The 14,378-nt window shown below is 45.5% G+C and overlaps 1 protein-coding gene and 1 long non-coding RNA gene across 2 annotated transcripts in view; one reads left to right on the forward strand and one right to left on the reverse strand.

Moving 5' to 3' along the window:
* Positions 1-14,378, forward strand: part of KIAA1549 (KIAA1549 ortholog) — a 152,152-nt gene that overhangs the window by 46,534 nt on the left and 91,240 nt on the right. Inside the window, exon 2 of the mRNA XM_086689024.1 lies at positions 11,005-13,674. Within this exon, the coding sequence (XP_086545150.1) occupies positions 11,005-13,674 (2,670 nt within the window). The remainder of the gene's footprint in view (positions 1-11,004; positions 13,675-14,378) is intronic.
* Positions 8,717-11,260, reverse strand: LOC147583026 (uncharacterized). The gene is made up of 2 exons (XR_015244726.1): positions 10,485-11,260; positions 8,717-9,633 (listed from the first exon to the last, which is right to left on the reverse strand). It is a non-coding gene; the product is annotated as an uncharacterized LOC147583026 (long non-coding RNA).

Raw genomic sequence — 14,378 nt, forward strand, 5'->3', positions numbered from 1 at the left:
TGACCATATAACCAGTCTTTCCACATCTCCTCTTGCCTCCTTTTAACCTGTTCTTCATACTACAGCAGGAGGGATTTTTAACCACCATTCTGATCATGTCATGCATCTAAATGCCTTCAATGCTCCCATTGGAACGCAATCCTCCCATTGTGTTTACTAAATTGTTATCTGCAACATCATCGCTTCCAAGCCTTGAATGTTCTGATCCCCTAACTCCCTTTAACCTTGTCTTTGGGCACTTTTTCCTTCCTTCCTTCCTTCCTTCCTTCCTTCCTTCCTTCCTTCCTTCCTTCCTTCCTTCCTTCTTCCTTCCCTCCCTCCCTCCCTCCCTCCCTCCCTCTCAGACATACTGGTCTTCTCTGTGTTCTTCAGTGGGCTGCATTACCAGTTCTGTCCCCACCCGCCCCACCCCACTGGACCTTGTACAGATCCCACATCCTCTGCCCAGATGGTACTGTGCAATGAGCTGGCCTGCAAATTCTTCCATCCAAGATGAGATAAGGAACTCAGACCAGAGCATAAATTGACCACTTGCAGAGCATGCTTTCTGGTTCAGCTGACATATTTTTGTAGCACGACCTACTCTCTGAAGAATCAATGCATTGAGTTATATCCTGGCTCAAGTACCTTATTTCATCACAGGCCAGTAACGCAAAGTGCAACTGCTTTGAGTGACATCGGTCTGGGATACTCTTGTCCATGCTCACATTATGTACATGTACACACACACACACACACACACACACACACACACACACACTTGCATGCACACACTTTACACCTCCAGGCACACGTGGCTTTAAGTGAGAAAGGCAAAACTTTAAAACCTTTGTATGACAATATAAGACTATTGTTATGGCTTTTGATGTAGGGAACGATTTCTAAAACCTTCTGTCTTAAGACCAATGCACGTGAGTCTCAAACAGTAACAGAAAAGATTGGTAAATTTTTTTTTTTTTTTTTAAATATTTATTTATTTTTGGGACAGAGAGAGACAGAGCATGAACGGGGGAGGGGCAGAGAGAGAGGGAGACACAGAATGGGAAACAGGCTCCAGGCTCCGAGCCATCAGCCCAGAGCCCGACGCGGGGCTCGAACTCACGGACCGCGAGATCGTGACCTGGCTGAAGTCGGACGCCCAACCGACTGCGCCACCCAGGCGCCCCAAGATTGGTAAATTTGACCATATTAAAATTGAGAACTTCTGTTCATCAAAAGGCCACATAAAGAGAATCAGTCAACAAGCCACAAACTGGGAGAAGTTATAACTGACATAGTATTATGTATTCAGAATGTATTAAAAATGCCTGAGAAGGGGGCACCTGGGTGGCTCTGTTGGTTAAGCATCTAAGTTCAGCTCAGGTCATGATCTCATCGTTCGTGGGTTCAAGACCTGCTCCAGGCTTTGGATTCTGTGTCTCCCTCTCTCTCTGCCCCTCCCCTGCTTGTGCTCTGTCTCTGTCTTTCGAAAATCAATAAAACGTTAAAAAAAAAAAAAAAAGGAAAAAGACAGGCAACCCAATAGCAAAATGGGCAGTAGAATTGAAAAGACAGTAGAAGAGGCAACACCAATGTCTGTTGTAATCAGGGAAATGCAAATTAAAACCTTAAAACCTTTCACATCAGCCAGATTAGTAAAAACATGAATGGCCAGGAATGCTTAAGTATGAGTAAGAATTTGCAGGATCAAGAGTGGGATTATAAATTGATTCAACAGCTTTGAAAGATTATTTGGCATCATTTAGTAAAGTTTCAGATGAACATCTCCTCTGACCCAGTAGTTCTATTCTCGTGCGTGCATATGTACACAACACATCAACACCCATACACATACACATGCGTGTGCACATGCATATACATTCTCAAAAGGCAAGTGCACACGTACAAGCATACCTATTCACACACATACATGTACACACACGTACTCACATGAACATCTATACTTTATGTATACATTTGTGTACCAAATCATGGGTAAGAAAATTCATATCAGAACTGTTTGTAGGGGCGCCTGGGTGGCTCAGTTGGTTGAGCATCCGACTCTTGATTTTTGGCTCAGGTCATGATCTCAAGTTTTATGAGTTCAAGCTCCACACTGAGGTCTGCGCTGACAGCATGGAGCCTGCTTGGGATTCTCTCTCTCTCTCTCTCTCTCTCTCTCTCTCTCTCTCTCTCTCTCTCTCTCAGCCTTCCCCGTGTATACACACACACACACTCTCTCTCTCTCTCTCTCTCAAATAAACTTAAAAAAAAGTTTGTAATAACAAAATTGACAGTGGTCCAGCTGTACATCAACAATACATGGTTAAATTTTAGTATGTCCGTACAATGGAATTCATGTTGAAGTGAGAATAATAACTACATGCGAAAAAAGTACACTTGGATGAATCTAAAAAAATATACAGTGAAAAATAAGTTGTAGCAGAATACATGCAATATAACACCATTTTGATAAAGTTTGAAAACGCTCAAAGCTGGAGAATATATTCTATTTACGGATACACACATGTGAAAAGACTAGAAAGAAAAGCAAGGCTGTGAGAAAGGCAGAGTTCAAGAGTGACTCTCTTAGTAGAAGGGAAGGGGTTGGGAGGGGTCCCCAGGGGATGCCAGAGGGAAAGGGTAATCTTTTTACTTAAACTAGGTGATGGGATCTCAAGTCATCTTTGTACTATTACCTGTATACCTGGCAAATATGTTTTTATAAGTAGTATTTCTTATCTACCTGATAATTTGATGAAAAAAAAAACAAAACAGGACCAGTTGGAGGAGAGAGTAATCTGGCAGAAGGTATTCGTGTACAGTTGGGTTCTGAGAAAGAAAGCGAAGAAAGATCCTGTTTTCTAAACTACGGAGAAGAGTGGGAAGGGGGAAGGATGATTTTAATAATGGCACTAAAATCATCATTAGGACAACCTGGGGACTACAAGAAGAATAAAAGTTGCTAACTATTGACCAAATTGGGTAGTGGTTAGATGGTCTGCTTTTCTTGTTAAACTCTTGGAAACTCCAGGGGGCTCTCCTTTGGTAGTAGGCTGAATGTCTACACAGGATTGAGATGACTCCTCCCGTTTTGAAAACCACAGTTTCGGGGCGCCTGGGTGGCGCAGTCGGTTAAGCGTCCGACTTCAGCCAGGTCACGATCTCGCGGTCCGGGAGTTCGAGCCCCGCGTCAGGCTCTGGGCTGATGGCTCGGAGCCTGGAGCCTGTTTCCGATTCTGTGTCTCCCTCTCTCTCTGCCCCTCCCCCGTTCATGCTCTGCCTCTCTCTGTCCCAAAAATAAATAAATGTTGAAAAAAAAAAAAAAGAAAACCACAGTTTCACACAGAAGCAGAAGTAATCCATCACAAGTGTTTGGATTAAAGCTCTTCAGAGATTTTTGCCACTGGGTTTCCCAGGCTAGCCCTCAGAGGGTGTTTTGTTTTCGTAACACCCTTGCCTGTACCTGTGAGCTGTCCCCAGGTGGACGGTGGTTCCTCATAGCTCCAAAGGCAGGCCTCTGCATGGGTTTCAGCAGCACAGAATTTAGCCTGTGCTTTCGGCTCCTTTCCAGTGTAATAGAAGTTAGCGTGTTTTCCAGTGTCATTTCCTCACTAGTAATTGTAATTAAACGGACTGATTTGACTGAATGTGCTGTGGCATTTGAGGAGTATTCAGTCACTGAGAATTTATGAACCTGCCTTTCTAGGCTGCCGTACAGCCCGGGTGCTATTTTAAGCAAGTCAGCTTAAACTCTTTGAGCCTCCTTTGCAACATGATCGGATTGGCTAAGGTCTTAACGATCCATTCAGGTTGGAAAGTCCATGACTTCATGATCGACTATCATATTTGGGAGATGATTTCCAGATAGAACAATGTGATTAAAAAGAAAAAACAAAAAACCCACCAAATTATCTTGCTTATCTTGCAAGAGTAAGACCATCAAGTTCCTAGAGATGGGCATCTCCCTCATGGATTTCTAAAAAAGTTTTTTTTTTTTTTTTTTTAAATTTTTTTTTCAACTTTTTTTATTTATTTTTGGGACAGAGAGAGACAGAGCATGAACAGGGGAGGGGCAGAGAGAGAGGGAGACACAGAATCGGGAACAGGCTCCAGGCTCCGAGCCATCAGCCCAGAGCTTGACGCGGGGCTCGAACTCACGGACCGCGAGATCGTGACCTGGCTGAAGTCGGACGCTTAACCGACTGCGCCACCCAGGCGCCCCTAAAAAAGTTTTTTAAGAGCTTCATAAATATGTTTTTTCAAAAGATTTTGTGTTTTCAAAGAGCAGTTTTAGGTTCACTGAACAGGAAAATTGAGCAGAAGGTGTAATTTCCCATATGTCCCCTGTCCCCACACATGCATAGCCTCCCCCGTTATCAGCGTCCCCACTGAATGACGCCTTTGTTACAATTCATGAACCTACATTGACAAATTATTTGTCACAGTCCAGAGTTTACCTTAGGGTTCGCTCTTGCTGTTGTGCATTCTGTGGGTTTGCCTTGTGAATTAAAAAAAATTTTTTTTAATGCTTGTTTTTGAGAGAGAGAGCAGGAGAGGGGCAGAGAGAGAGGGAGACACAGAATCCGAAGCAGGCTCCAGGCTCCGATCCGTCAGTACAGAGCCCGATGTGGGGCTCGAACCCATGAACTAGGAGACCATGACTTGAGCCCAAGTGAGAGACTTACCTGACTGAGCCATCCAGGCGCCCCTGCCTTGTGAATTTTTAAGCACCATGACTCAGCACTGGCGCTAGGGCAGTCCCTACTCTTGTTACCTATAGCACGGTGAGATCCCAGCCCAGGTTGAGTGAGGCACAAGGTAGGCACCTAGTAGGTATGTGTTGTGTGGTCTCCGTGGCAGAAGGTGTCTCGACACCTGCTGTTCAGTGTGGTTGCAGATCTGGCACCACCTGAGAGCCACACGGAAGCTCAGCGCCCACCCCAGCCCTGCGGGACGGTGCCCGCATCTTAACAAGACCCCCACGTCATTTGGGTGCGTGACGAGTGAGGAGCACTGGTGTCTCCCCAGCCCCTTCCTTTCTCTCTGTCATCACAGAGACAGCCTTTCACTCTGGTGAACTAACGCTTTAGAGCTTGAAAATTGATCTCCAGGGCTTGAAATTCGAGTCTGTGAAGCCTTTTCTGCTGGGAGAGCCTCGCTTGGGTTTTCTAACCTCTTCCTGAATTAACCATAGAAGCAATTCCCGTGGCATTTCAGCTGCTGTCTCTTTCAGAGCTGGCTTCTCCTCTCCTGGGGCTTGGCCAAAAAGAAGCGAGCTTGGCACACGTCACATTTCTTAGAAGTGTTTGTTCCTCTTTTTTACTATCTGGTGAATTTTTCATCTTTTTGACCGCTTTGCTTTCCCTCTTCTGTGTCCTTTGTGAATAGAGTTGATGGAATTCTAATTTACATCGGATACTTGGGCTCATAAATTAGCCACAAAATGTTGCTTTTCTTCACTTTTTTTTTTTTTTAAAGTTTTTTATTTATTTTGAGAAAGAGGGAGAGAGCATGCATACAAGCAGGGGAGGGACAGAAAGAGAAGGGGAGAGAAGGAGAGAATCTCAAGCGGGCTCTGTGCTGAAAGCAAAGAGCCTGACTCAGGGCTCTGTCTCGTGAACTGTGAGATCATGACCTGAACCGAAATCAAGAGTCAGATGCTCAACTCACCGAGACACGCAGGCACCCCTTTTCGTTACTGTTTTATCCCCGCTAGTGTATTTTCAAACATGTTTCTGATTCATTTTAAAAGGGATCTTGCTGTCTATTCAGATCTTATATTTCAAAATAAATTATAGCAGAGTTTTAAAGCACATAAAATGGTCTGTCCTTAGAAAAACCTTAATATCTATGTGCTTCGTAGTTGGATAGAATGTTGATTTTATTACTTCTTAGATTTATAACCATTTAACCTTTATTGTGGAAAAGTACAGTCTCTACTTACTTCACCAGAGTTGTGGGAAGTATCAGGATTACTTTTACCCATGCTTGGAATGGGATAGGTAAATAGTAAAAGTGCATAGACAAGAAATCCTAGAGCCAGGTTGTAAGGAAGACAGCAAATGCCTAACAGTATTGAAATCTCTAATATTTTTTATTGTATGATTTATTATTTTTTATTGTTTATTTATTAAAAATTTTTTTAACATTTATTTTTTGAGAGAGAGCGCGAGTGGGGAAGGAGCAGAGAGAGAGGGAGACACAGAATCTGAAGCTCCGAGCTGTAAGCACAGAGGCCGACGCGGGGCTTGAATCCATGAACCGTGAGATCATGACTTGAGCGGACGCTCAACCGGCTGAGCCACCCAGAAGCTCCTAATAAACGATACTGTCATATTTTATTTATTTTATTCTATTATTTTATTTTATTATTTTATTTTATTAAAAAAATTTTTTTAATATGAAATTTATTGTCAAACTGGTTTCCATACAACACCCAGTGTTCATCCCAAAAGGTGCCCTCCTCAATACCCATCACCCACCCTCCTCTCCCTCTCACCCCCCATCAACCCTCAGCTTGTTCTCAGTTTCTAAGAGTCTCTTATGCTTTGGCTCTCTCCCTCTCTAACATCTTTTTTTTTTTTCTTCCCCTCCCCCATGGACTTCTGTTAAGTTTCTCAGGATCCACCTAAGAGTGAAAACATATGGTATCTGTCTTTCTCTGTATGACTTATTTCGTTAGCATAACACTCTCCAGTTCCATCCACGTTGCTACAAAGGGCCGTATTTCATTCTTTCTCATTGCCACGTAGTACTCCATTGTATATATAAACCACAATTTCTTTTTTTTTTTTTTTTTAATTTTTTTTTTTCAACTTTTTATTTATTTTTTTGGGGACAGAGAGAGACAGAGCATGAATGGGGGAGGGGCAGAGAGAGAGGGAGACACAGAATCGGAAACAGGCTCCAGGCTCTGAGCCATCAGCCCAGAGCCTGACGCGGGGCTCGAACTCACAGACCGCGAGATCGTGACCTGGCTGAAGTCGGACGCTTAACCGACTGCGCCACCCAGGCGCCCCTAAACCACAGTTTCTTTATCCATTTGTCAGTTGATGGACATTTAGGCTCTTTCCATAATTTGGCTATTGTTGAGAGTGCTGAATAGTCACATTTTTAAAAGTCACATTACATAGAAAGGAGTGTGACCCTTTAAACAGCTTATATCTGGTGTAAGTTTGTGACATTCACATGCTGGTGGAGCCAGCTAGAAATATTTTATCTAAATAAATATATGACTAAATATCATTTACTAATTTTAGTGAATACGCACAAAATCTGTTCACAGAATTTTGTCTTAGTCTTGATTTCCATTTCTGCCGATGAGTCACAGATATCTCTGAATGCCCTCTCTCAGCTTCTGTGTGATTGTAATAAACTATTTTAATTCTGTAGTACATGTTTTTTAACCTCACAAATTACATAGTAGTAGTGTTGTCCATTTATACCACCAGTATTTGTTTAGATTTAGCCATATCTTTATCATTTATTTATCCTCTGTTCTTTCTTCTCAGATCTTCCTTCTGGGATAATTATCTTTCTCCTGGAAGTATATCCTTGTTTAGGGAGGTTCCTCTACTGAAGGTCTTCTGTTGGTATTACCACTTTTGGTTTATCTGAAAACGTCCCTAATTTAACAAATAGAAAGTAGTAGTTATTCAAATCTAAGATGTCGGATGTTTTCTCTTTGCACTTTCAAGATTTTCCTCATTATCACTTGGCTCCTAGTTCTCTGAAGGGGTTACCTGATGGTGTAATTGCCAGTATTTTTCTCTGGTTCATTTACAGTTTCTCTCTGTCTTTGGTGTTCTGTGGTGTCATCATGTGTGTAGGTGTGAATTTTTACAAAATTCACCTGACTTGGAATTTCTTGGTTTTCTTGAATTGAAGGATTCATGTCTCTTACTAATTTTGGACAGTTTTTAGCACCATTTGTTCAAATACTGTCTCTACCCATCTCCCTCTATTATTTCTTTTAAAAACTTGGATAAAAAAAAAAAAAAAAAACTTGGATCAAATGTATGTTGGACTGTGTCATTCTATCTTCCATACTTCTTAACTTCTCTTTTTTATATTTCTCACCTTTCTGTTTCTCTGTACTCCCTTCTGCATAGTTTTCAGATCTATCTTCCAGTTCACTAAATCTCTCTTTAGCTATATCTAAATTGCTATGTAAAAAAAAAAAAAAAAATGTTTATTTACTTTGGAGAGAGAGAGAGTGAGTGGGGAGTGGAAGAGAGAGAGAGTGAAAGAGAGGGAGGGAGGGAGGGAGGGAGAGAGAGAGAGAGAGAGAGAGAGAGAGAGAACCCAAAGCAGGCTCTGTGCTGACAGCACAATGCGGGGCTCAGAATCACAAACTGTGAGATTGTGACCTGAGCCAAAGTCAGATACTCAACCAACTAGGCCACCCAGGGGCCCCTCTAAATTGCTATTTTGTATATTGCATATAGAGTTTCAAAATTTTAACTATTAAAATTTTTACAACGTTTTTTTTTTGTTTTTTTTTTTTTTTAATTTATTTTTGGGACAGAGAGAGACAGAGCATGAACGGGGGAGGGGCAGAGAGAGAGGGAGATACAGAATCGGAAACAGGCTCCAGGCTCCGAGCCATCAGCCCAGAGCCCGACGCGGGGCTCGAACTCACGGACCGCGAGATCGTGACCTGGCTGAAGTCGGACGCTTAACCGACTGCGCCACCCAGGCGCCCCAACTATTAAAATTTTTAAATTTGTTTAAGTAATCTCTATACCCAGTGTGGGGCTTGAACCCTTGACCCTGAGATCAGGCGTTGCATGCTCCTCTGACTCAGTCAGCCGGTGTCTCTCTGTTTTTTCATTTCTAAGTATTCTTTTAATTATTTTTCAAATCTTTCTGGCCATTTTTACAGTCTCTTGCTCCTTACTCATGTTTTCAGTCTCCTCTTTATTAAGTGGATTAAACATACTTTAAAAAACGTATCCCACATTCCAGTATCTAAAGTCTTTACAGCTCCAACACTATTTCTGTGGGCTTCTCTTGACCTTTTTTCATAGTACCTTATTTCTATACATGTTTTGTAATTTTAAATGTAGCACTCATATTTATTGGAACTCTAGCTGCACGAATACTTTGATGCCTGCTCTGTGAGTGTTCTTCTAGAGATGATTTATGTTAACCTCTGATAGGCGTTGGAGAGTCATGATTCTAAACATACAATTTTTAGGACCACGCAAGTAATAAAGATTCCAAAGTTGGGAGGACATTTTATAAAATACATAAAGTCAAGGTTGAGACAGATATTTTTTCTTACTGTTCTCAGAGAGGTGGCTGTTTTTCTTCCTAATTCACTCTTGCCCGGAGAGTATGGTCCTTCTCAGGTCTCACCTTTTTGGAGATGGTCTTCATTTGTGTTCTTCACCTGTTCAGACCCAACACTCGTCCCTTATTCCCCCGTGTTCTAAGTGTCCCTCTATCTGAGGCTCTCTGGTCCAGGTCCCTCTCTCCAGTGACTGCAGTGCTTGATGACTACTCCAACTCTTCCTTTGTTCCTGTGTATGGCACACGTCCCTTATCGCCTTGCAGGCTCATCTAGTCACGTAAAAAGATGTTTTCGAACATTTAGTAAGCATAATTCAGCGTTATGATGTGAGAAGACATCGAGATCTCCAGTCTGCCCTAGTGCCAGGAATAGAACAGAAACAATTTACTTCAAGAAATAAAGTAAAAAGGTCAAGTTCAAGATTGTCTCTAAACGATTCACACACTCACGTTCTGATAGACTGGACAAGCAAGAGGAGGGTCTTGTTATGGGTCATGATAGCTGCTCAGTCCTCAGCCTGTGTTTCAGTGGACATACCATGTGCTCTGGGCCTTCATTAGGGGCCTGGGCCAGTATATATCCTGCCTCTCTGTATCTGAATTATAGGTGGGACACCTCAGCCACGTCCATGATCAAGACAGCTGTCACAAGGGTAAAGAATACGAAAGTTTTGAGAGGAAGATAGGATGTTGTGGGCACATAACAGAACTTGGTTCTCAGACACCATTCATTCATTCATTCATTCATTCATTTATGCATTCATTCATTTAGCAGACATGTATTGAGCTCTGACTATATGTCAGTCACTGTGCTAGGCACTGGGAAGGCATATCAACTGTCCTTGTCTTCAGGAAGCTTGCAGTGTAATGAGCAGACAGTTAATTTAAGTGAGGCCTGCTAAGGGATATGACAGGTAAGAAGCCTTGGGAGAGGCACTCACTCCACTTTAGAGCATTGAAGAAGGAGGCAGTATCTGTGTTGCATCTGCAGGGCCAGTAGGAATAATCCCGGTGGAGAGCCGGGGAAGGGCATCCCAGGCAGAGGGACAAGAATGTGCAGAATCCCTAAGCCAGAGGGAGTTTGGATGGGCCAGAGCGTAGTCAGGAAGGTGTAAGAGTGGAACAGGGAATGATGGGAGCCAAGCCTGGAGGGAGTCTGGGGCCTTGGTGTGGGTGGCCCTAAACTAGGATCTTTTGAACTCTCTTACCTGTGTAGAGAGTGATGCTTTCAGGGTTCTTGTGTTCATTTCTCTTGAGAGCCGGCTCTTGTGGAAGAGAAGGAATGTGGGCTTGGAATTCAAGGCAGGCTTCTCTTGAGGTTCTCACTCCACCTCTGTCTGGGTGATTATGTAATTGATTTAGTTACTTTCTCTCATCTCTCTTTCTTGTGTGATAAATGAGACAGAATGGACCACACAGCCTCCTAAGACCTCCTCCATTTCCGGTATTCTGTGGTGTCGTTTGAAAGTAAGAGAAAAAATGGCAGGATCTGCTTCCACACAAGCTGAAGTGAAGGTGGTGCTCACATTGATGAATATTTGTGGATATTACCCTGACGGTTGTTCTGGCAATTTCTGGCTCCCAGTTAGCTGTTTCACTTCCAACTGTGAATTGTACATATTCATAGTCAAGTGGATATTTGTTCAATGAATAAATTCTTACATCTGAAACAAAGCGTTAGCAGTATGGCTTTGATTGCAACTAACCCAGCTTTTATTCTCTCTGTAGATGAGCTCTTTCTGGAACAGCACAACCTCTCTTTATCCTCCGTGAAGCTCACGATGAAGAAAAGCACCGTGCACAGCACTGCACATGTGGCCTTAACAGAAACTGCTCCAGGGTCCCAGCAAAGCCCTTCTCTCCAGGTCACATCATCTCCATCTGCCACTATTTTTGATACAGTCTTTTTAAACCCAGGAACACTGACCCAAAGTATGGCAGATCACAGCATCCTTGTGGCCAATTATGTGTCGATGACGAGCAGTGAGGTGGTCAGAGATGATGATGAAATGGATAACTTTTTGCCGGAAACTCCCTGGGCCACTTCGCGCGTGGTTTCTCCGCTACAGCATCTCCCAGTCAGCCCGCCAGTGCTGACTCCCTCTTTGCCCATTATTTCTTTCCAGGATGAGCAAATGACGTCAGCCTGGCAAAACACAGTGCCACAGCCAACAACGTATGCCGAGTCCGCCAGTCATTTCAGTGCTTTTTGGTCAGCCTTTTCCACTTCTGAGGGCATACTGCCGCGTCCCAGTAGGAATTTGGTGCTTTATCCTACTGACACTTACGGGCACTCGGCAAGCAGGACTTTGCCGGAGATCGCGGCTTCAGGAACAGAGGATGGAGAAACCCTTCTTTCTGGCTCTCTGGCCGCACAGCCTCCGCTGTCAGGCAGTGGCATCCCTCCACAGGCTTTTCCCTCCTGGGACGAGGTCTCCCCACCTCCGGAGGATGTTCTGGCCACAGGCACGGACAGATACTCCGACATGCCTACGGCTCTGAGTCGCAGTCTAGAAGAAACCATCTTCCCAAGAACAGACCCCGCTGCAAGTCTGGCACAGACAGCCCTTGCCTGTGGCCGCGGCCGTACAAAGTCGGCTTTGTTCTCATCTCTCGCGCTTGTGTCCTTTTCTACTCGGCCAGCGGATGTTTCTTATAACCCCTTTCTTCCCGGCAGCGCCAGGGAAGCGTCAGAGTTGCCTGGCGAGTCAGGGGTCCCGAGGCCCGTGGACGACACTCACGTCCCGAGCCCGGCGGCTCCGTTCAGGCCGTACACGTGGTGCGTGTCCTGCGCCGTGGCGTCGCCTCGGCACGTTGCGTCAGCGAGCGTGGTGGAGAAAGACGTCGGATCAGGGGATGGTGCCCTGACGGTGACCACGCTGGGAGTGAGCAGCCTCTCTCCGCCGAGCAGCAGAGTAGCGGACTTCCCTGAATTTGAAGACGATCCCCAGGAATTTAATACACTTTTCCCCTCCCGACCGGTTATTCCGCTTTCTTCTCCATCCGCGGGCATCTCAGGAGCCAGCGTCGGTCTTTCGGCCGACGATGTGGGTACGGGGAGCGTTGGGACCACTCAAGAGGATCCTTCACGCGGCCGCCTCTCTGTGCCAGTGTCACCGGATACTGCCACTCTGGGCTCCTCCTCTGTCCCCGAAAGCCCAGGAACACCGTCCGGCGTGACAGCCGTGTTTCCCTCGCTCCTCGGCAGCGTGCTCCCTGACTCGGGCACAGCAAACCGGAACACGCCGTCGCCCGCTAGCAGAGACCAAGGTCCTTTTATGGCTTCTACTGGGGGATCGTCAGTAGAGCCTTCACTCTCCCTCGACTGGGAGCCCGGCAGCTCTTCCCAACATGTCACCGGGCTCGGTCTGGATTCCGCATCCAGTTTTTTCTCAACTCCACCCCTGGAACCCAGCAGTTGGGTGTCTCCATCTTCAGAAACACTTGCCTCTCCGTCTTCAGGGACATCGAGTGATGCGTCGGCCTTCATTTCTCAGGCGTTTTCTTCCTTGGTTGAGACACTCCCGTTGTCCGACTCTGTCGATTTGGAGGCCCCTCCGCTTTCCGTTCCTAATCCCACGAGCTCTGAATTTTCGCAGCTCTGGCCAAGTTCAGACCTTCTTTCAAATACATTCACTTTTCTTCCTAGTTACTCTGAAATGCCCCTACTCTCCAGCTTCCCTTCGGGTTCTCTCAAGGTCTCTGAGGCGTCCACGGTTTCGCTGACCGGTCCCGAAGCTCATTTTACCTCAGCCCTCACTGAAACTACCTCCTATCTTGAGTGGTCACTCATTGCCCATGAATCGGCGGTCACCACCCTGGCGCCCTCCAGTTCTGAGCCCACCCTCGACATTTTGACCATTGGGACTCACTCCGCATCACCTCTGACTGCTTTTCGTACAACCCCCGTTGTCGTGGAGTCTTCCCTCTTTCCAACCCCGCTACCTTCCAGCGACAGTGTCAGCGCTTCGGACGGTCACACGTCGGTCTTCTCCTCTTTCTCCAAAGTCATTCCCGGCACTACGCTCCCAGTCACCGATGTGTACCCGTCATCAGCCTCCTCGTTTGTTTCTGAGGCAAGCCCCTCACCTCTTCCAACAGAGCCAGTCCCCGTGGGCCCGTCGTTCACACCCACAGACTTGCCAGTGCTCGCCTCCACTGATCCGAGCACCCCCACTGCTGGTGCTGCCCCTGGGGATACTGTGGATGGCAGCACCCTGAGCAGCAGAACCACCAGTCGGAATCCCCACGAGAGCAGCTCTGTGCACCCCCCACCATCCCTTCATCCCGTGCCCACCTCCACTTCTGAAGCAGCAGTTCATAGTCCAGCACTGGTCACCACCAAGCCGCCGTATGTGTGTGATATTACGGTTCCCGATGCCTATCTGATCACAACCGGTAAGGCCCTGTTTCCAGTCACTTCTCTTGGTCAGGGCGATCTCTCTTCGGTGCTTGGATGGAATGTTCCAAGACACGGCATCCTGGGAAAGAGCACGGGCTTCGGGCCCGGAGAGCTCTTGGGCAGTAGCCCTCACTCCTTCGCCTTTCTCCTGTGAGTTCTCTGGACACTTAACGAGTCTCTCTACACCTTGGTTTCCTCCACTATTAAACGAGGACGATCATGGCACGTACTGCATTGGGTTATTAAAGATTTAAATGCATCACTGCATATAAAATACTTAACCTAGTGTTTGGCACGTAAGAAACACCCACAGAGTACTACATGTTCGTTAATAGTAGCAGTGAGAAAAATAAAAGATTTAAATGACCGTAGAAACATCTGCTAGGATCTTTGTCTTTGGAACTCGTAACCCAGTGCACGCGTAGTTGGTGTCGTGAAAACAAAAACCTTCAGGTGTGGTTCGAGCAGTTAGTTGGGCAAATGTGTAAGGGCAGCCGCTGTAATTTCTTCCTAATTTATTATTCTTTTCCTTAAGGGGGCCGCTGTGCTCTTACATGTTCCTGGAAATGTCGTTTGGATCCTGAGAACCCAAGAATGAAACAGAGAGCAGCTCCGTGTCCTCTGATCTCGGTCCACAGACTTTTATCTCTGCCCCTTGTCCACAGCCTGAGTGATTAGCTTCAAGCAGATGCTTCCCCTG

This window comes from Puma concolor, chromosome A2, assembly GCF_028749965.1.
Source record: "Puma concolor isolate L17-30 chromosome A2, mPumCon1.1.hap2, whole genome shotgun sequence".
In the NCBI taxonomy this organism is placed as follows: domain Eukaryota; kingdom Metazoa; phylum Chordata; class Mammalia; order Carnivora; family Felidae; genus Puma; species Puma concolor.